Raw genomic sequence first — 6,656 nt, 5'->3', positions numbered from 1 at the left:
TAGTCAGTGTACACAGCCTGTGAACTGTGTATTAAGGAATCCAAATAATCCAGCTGTGTACCCAAATCAATGACACTGAATAGACACAGATAATTTACATCAAAGAAAAATAGGAAATAAATCATATCTTGATATGATATGAACAGCAATTAGCCATTTTTAGCAAAGAAATGAAAGCCATCCATCAGATGTTTACTTCACTGCTGTTGGTTGTCTCAGCTTGGCATGGCTGAAGACAATGTATTAATCTAAGGGGAAAATGCTTTAGCTAACCTTGTATGCTCATTTTGAAGAAGCAGTTTATGCATTTTGAAGGAGTTTGAAAAATACACTGTACATTTTTCTCCTTTGTGCCCAGCCATGTAAACTGATGAGTGGAGCCCAAAGGAATTAATGGGAGCTGAGAACAGAAAGAAGGATTAGTTTAAGTGTGATGAGGCCATAAGCTGTAGCAAAGGCTATATATCACTGTCGGGATCAGGAACCAATCTCAGCTGAAAGTCTAAATTACTTTGAATTAGCCTTGTGCATTTTCCTCTGTCTTTTTGAGTTTGACTCAGCTTGTTTCCTGGAAAAGATGATCCCATTAGATCAAACTATCTAGTTCTTATGTTGTTTACTTTGGGAGCACCTTGATTTATATCAGTTGAACTATTTGCAGAGTGATTAAATTCACATTTTGTTATACTAAGATGCTGGTCACCTATCATAAAGCTCTATAAAGGAGGGAAATCTAAATCCTAAATTCTCCTCCTGCTGCACTTAGATGAATCATCTCAAAAGTTTGTGGTCTTGGATATTGTGGAAGGAGGAAGAGAATACCAACCTCTACAATGATCTTCCCAAAATGGATTTGTTTGTTTATTTATTCCACTATTCTCCTATCATGGGATTCAGGGTGGCTTACAAGCAGTTAAAAATACAGTGCAGTTAAAATAAACTATTAATACAAAACTTAAAACACAATTAAACCAGACTTCTGTTCAAAAAACACATGTTAAAAATAGTTGTATGCAATCGTGAATGTCACAAACAAGAAGCTGGCTATAATTTGAGGTCCATTCTTTCTCATGATAAGCATCTTATCTAATTAATAATCATATATGCCGACTCGTTTCTCCAATTTGTTTTTAACCTCTTTGTGGGGTTCTGAGATGTCACTTTTACTTCACCTCTCCATAGAAAAGCCCCCCCCCTCAGTAATGGCAGCATTATGAGCTAGTTATTTTGATGCCAGCGATTATGAGATCATCACAATGACCAGTCAGAATGTTGCTTATCCCAAGCATGAGAAGAGACATGGATCCTTAAGGGGAAAGAAAGAGACATGAGGAGAAAAGGAGGCCAGAAATGATCTCAGAGTGGAGTGAAAAAGGATACTAAACAAGAAGGAAGAAAAGTATTAGCAAATATCTGTAAGTAAGATGGAGGAGCTTGGTGTAATGTGCCTGTGTTTCTGGACTCACAGTTGGGTGAACAATTTATTGCCAGATAAGGTTGTAAAAAGTTGCATACTAAGAGAATTTTGGTTACCTTTAAAAGGAAAACAAATTGGGGTGGAAGAGAATACTTCCTAGCACACTTAGGCTGCATCCGCACTGCAGAAAGAATCCAGTTTGGTACCACTTTAATGGCTATGGCTCAGTGCTATGGAATTCTGGGTATGGTAATTTTCTGAGACATATTAACCTTTTCTGTCAGAGAGCTCTGGTGCCACAACAAACTATGGAACCCAGAATTCCATCGCATTGAGCCATGGCCATTAAAGTGGCGTCAAACTGGGCTATTTTTGCAGTGAGGATGCAGGCTTAGACACTGCCCTAAATCCTATTCCTGCTTCAACTGAAGGGATGGTATCTTGATAAATCAACACTTCTCTCAGATCTAATGGAGACATTACCATAGATTTAAAATATCATAGATCTCTTTGGATGGCATTCTGGTAACCTATGCAAAATTGAAGTTAATGTGTTTGAACATAATTATAAAGGAATAACATATTTTTATTAATTTTCTGCTTCTAGTTTTAAATACTTGGGCATCATGTTAACAAAATATATAAATCAGTTGCTGTATAGAAATGTTGATTTATTATTCAAATTGACCAAAGAAAATTTAAAGGACTTGCGGTTTTTCAGTTTATCAGTATTAGGTAAAATTGCAACAATTAAGTCACATATACTTGCTAGATTTCTATAACTCTTCCAAACAATTTCAGTATATCCAGGACAATCAAAAGTTAAGTTCTGGCAAAGAATTATGAAAAAATGTCGTTACCATTTTTAAAAAGACATTTCCTAGCATATATATTTTTACTCACACACTGAAAAGGGAGAATTAGCTGTCCCAAAATTAGATATCTATTTTTTTTCATTCCAAATCAAAAATATTATTTAATTTATCAAAGAAGAGTGGAAATTGATGGTGTTAGTCAACAGTACAATATATTAACTTTTTAGCATGGGGAGCCAAAGTGATACACAGTACTACTAATCCATTTTTGATATGTACATTAAAAACTTGGTTTCAGTGAGATCAGCAGCCAGAGTACAGGGTGATTTCCTTTTACTTCCAGACATTTTCTTTTCTGATAAATTTGCTCAATTTGTCCAAAGGAAAAATAGAGGAATGTGAAGATTAAAAGATTTGTTTGTTGGTGGAAAGCCAATATCAGTGGAACAATTATGCAACAAACTAGAAATTTTCAAAGCCACTTGGTTTCAAAAATGCCAAATTATTTCATTTAGGCTGCATCTGTACTGCATAAATAACCCAATTTGACCCCACTTTAACTGCCATGGCTCAATGCTATGAAATTCTGAGATGTGCAGTTTGGTCAGACACTCAACCTTCTCTGTCAGAGAGCTCAATTCCATAGCACTGAGCCACGGCAGTTAAAGTGGTGTCAAATTGGATTATTTCTGCAGTGTGGATGCAGCCTTTATTAAAATTTATATCACTGCAGCAGGCAACAGGACCTTTATAACCACTTATGAAAAATATTCCATCTCTCGCTAATGCTAGTACTGGAAGGCGGCAAGTATTAACTTTATAAAATTGGCTGTTAGAACCTAAATTGATAAACCATGCAGTTCTAAGATTACATGGAATAGAGATTAAAATATAGACATTTTGGAAGAAAAAAATTGACTTCTTCTCCTGATACATCTACCACTACTTTGGCAAAAGAAAATGAGTCGAAAGTTACACACAGGTGGCACCTCTGTCCGCTCTAGATTTCACATATTTATATATTTTCCCCATGCTCTGCTGGAGAAGATGTAGCGAATGTGGATCCCTGAAATATATGTGGATAGAATGCCCAACAATGAAATCTTTTGGGGACCAAACAGTTTTTTCTTCTTTCACATATGACAAATCAAAACAAAAATTCCCAAGGAGAACTACTATTATTGACAATATTTGCCAGACAGAACAAACAACTCAAACCTGAGGGATTCATTGGATTCCTCCTTTCTTCAGCCAGGCAGAAATTGCCCAGCAATGGAAAATGTTAACTGGACTTAGTCAGTGTGATTGGCTGAATGATTGTCAAGACTGAATTGTTTTTAATGTAAAAAATTTCAGGGCTATCCTAATTGCTACTATAATACATATACTCATAAACTGAAGATACCAACACCACATGGCTAAAACCTAAACCATAATACTACCACCACCACCACCCCACAATTTATTTAAATCATTTATATCCTCCTTGCCCACCAATAATAGGACTCAAGGTAGCTTACAACTTATTAAAAAATAGTTCAAATTAATAATGCAATTAAAAAATCAGTAACGTAAAATCAATTGCTCAATCTGTAGTTAAAACCAATTTTAAAAATTCTAATACTATATATATATATATATATATATATATATATATATATAATCAATAAAGCAGCACCACACACCATTAAAACCCCATCACATTGAAGCCCGACAGAACATGAATGGTGGAAAGAGAGCAAGCAGGAAGCCATCCTGCTTAAAGAGGGAGTTCCAAAGTCTGGGAGCAGCCACCAAGAATGTCTTCTTCTTTGTTCCCACCAAATAAGCCTGGGAAAGTAGTGGGACAGTGACAAGGGACTTTCTTGAAGATCTGAGAGCTCTATCATGCAATCCTTTGTGCTTCCCTATATCTTTTATATACCACTTTGCATTCTTCACAATGGCTTGAGACTGGAGCTAGTTAAATTACAGAGCATTTTGGAGAAAAATAGAAACGACCCAAAAAAATAATGGGGGACACCCAAAATAATTCATTTACAAAAGTATGTCTTTCTAGTGGTGTGAAATGGTTAATAATGATGATGATAATGATAGCAACAACAACTCTTCTAAGAAATCTTGGGTCAGCTCTAATGGTGAGGATCTGGTGCTATTTCAAGAATAATATAGTTGGACTTTAGATTAGTTTTATTGTTGTTGTTTCTGGCAAGTGCATCATAAAATGTATCACATTTTGCACTATTGGCTTTTATAGCAAATTTGATTTAGAAACCTGCACTTAAATAAGTGTTTATATTGACCAGGCTCCTTCTCTTCTTCTTCTTTTTTTTTTTTGGTCTTCTTTTCTGAACCTAATTTTTTAGATGATGGCATCATTGAATGAAGAGCTCAGTTCTTCTGACCATAGTTTTTCATCCCTGCCTGGGACAGCAAGTGAGAACACTGCCATAGCTTCTGATGGACCTTCAGATTCTAGGTGTCCCATTTGCTTGGAAAGAATACGAAACGTGGCCTTCTTAAACCCATGCTTCCATAGGTTCTGTTTTGCTTGTATCCTAGAATGGTCAGACAGGAAAGCAGAGTGCCCACTCTGTAAGCAGAATTTTCACTCTTTTTTTCACACCATCAGATCTGATACTGAGTTTGAAGAATACATTGTTCCTTCTGAAAATGCATCCTGTGACATTTGTGGGGAGAGACCAACAACTGCTGAAAGACCTGAATCTCTAACAGATAATGGGATTTTGTATGCAGGATACTCAGTTCCCCAGTCTCAAAGAAGGATGAGATCACTTGATGAGCTAATGAGACAGCTTGGCATAAGGAGGCCATCTTACCCAGGAGAGATATCCCTTGGGCAAATTAGAGAGCATGTTACGATTAAGTTCAGAAGGGCCCTCTATCAATCTGGAGTGCGTGTCAGAAATGTCCAAAGTGGAGGTTTTTATAGGGATATATCAGCAGATTTTTTCCATAGGAATCCTGTCCGCCTTACCAGGTTGGTCCCCTGGTTGAAACGTGAGTTGCGAGTGCTGTATGGAACACATCCATCTTTGATCAACAACATCCAACATATCATTTTGAATAACATAACAATTTATGATCTGGATAGCCCAGCCTTTGCTGAAATTATTCACCCACATTTGCTCCACTTCACCAATCACTTCCTGCATGAATTCATCAATTTTGCCCGCTCCCCCTTCAACATTAGGGCCTATGACTGGCGAGCCAGTTATGACATACCCTTTCCTGCACATGATGATGGGTTGCAGTCTAATTCATCAATTACAACATCATCTTCAGAAGAGGAGGAGGAGGAAGGGGAGGAAGGAGAAAGTGAAGACTCAGAAGAAAATGTGGGGGAAGACGGGGAGTCAGTGACAAGTAATGAGGAAGAGACATGGGATGATGAAATCCAGAGATCAGCCAGTTCTGTATCAGATCAGACTCTGGATGAGTTTTTTCTTCCTTTTGGATCTTCAGATGGAGAACTGGTAAGAAGTGATGACAATACGCATGCATTTTTCCAAGCGGATACACAATTAGGAGCATACAACAGACAATATTCATTACATAAATGTCGCCTTGACCAGACTGATGGGAATACACCAATACTGCGTAACTCCATCCCCAAATGTATTGAGGCTGCACAAAATGATATTGATGATGACGATGAAGATGGGTTGATGGATGAGCAAGAGGTCTTAAGAAGTCATAGTTTTAGCAGTGGTACTCATAGCAGTACAGGTCCAACTATCTCGAATGTTGCCCATCTTGTTACCAGTAATCAAATGCTTGATAGTCTTCAGGTTCCACTTCAGGAGCAAGAAACAGATAGTATGGAACAGCCATCATTGGATCAACAGGAGGTAGTTAGCACCAAGCTGATCCATCACAAAGGGAAGGAGATAGTTGTCATTGAGATACTTCAACCCCAGACAGAAGACATTTTGGTTATTGAGCATCTAGAATTGAATACTAGCAACATGGATGATTTTACTCAGCTTCCATGGCAAGGTGAAGAAACATCTAACTTTATGGAGCAGCACTCTTCCACAGACATCACACCAGGTGGTTCTTCTACTATCTGTGATGATGGATGTTTTTCATATATTAGAAGACCATGATTTGTAAATCAGGAACTCCAGTCCATTAATCCACAAGGGAACATATTAAGTGGTGCTCTTATTGATGGTATACATGGTTACCCTCACTCCAATAAATTCATATATATGAAAAAAAAGTGTTTAATCCATGATAACAGAAATCTGGTTTGACTCTTAAATGAAGCACTCATGATCAAAATAGCATCACATAACTTATCTAAACAGCTATGTGGGTTGGAATCCTCTGTAGAAATTTGACACAATTTTCAAAACCATATTTGCATGCTTAATTTTCTATGCTTATAAAGTGGTAGT

At 37.1% G+C, this 6,656-nt stretch overlaps 1 protein-coding gene across 1 annotated transcript; it reads left to right on the top strand.

Moving 5' to 3' along the window:
- Window positions 1-1,297: 1,297 nt before the first annotated feature.
- LOC121923949 (E3 ubiquitin-protein ligase Topors-like) lies at window positions 1,298-6,441 on the top strand. Its single transcript, XM_042454911.1, has 2 exons — window positions 1,298-1,415; window positions 4,599-6,441. The coding sequence occupies exon 2, from the start codon at window positions 4,599-4,601 to the stop codon at window positions 6,360-6,362; it is 1,764 nt and encodes a 587-aa protein (XP_042310845.1). The 5' UTR covers window positions 1,298-1,415; the 3' UTR covers window positions 6,363-6,441.
- Window positions 6,442-6,656: the final 215 nt, after the last annotated feature.

Source organism: Sceloporus undulatus, chromosome 2 (assembly GCF_019175285.1).
Source record: "Sceloporus undulatus isolate JIND9_A2432 ecotype Alabama chromosome 2, SceUnd_v1.1, whole genome shotgun sequence".
Lineage (NCBI taxonomy): Eukaryota > Metazoa > Chordata > Lepidosauria > Squamata > Phrynosomatidae > Sceloporus > Sceloporus undulatus.
Note: the sequence above shows the minus strand (reverse complement) of the source record. Positions and strands in the feature narration are given on the sequence as shown.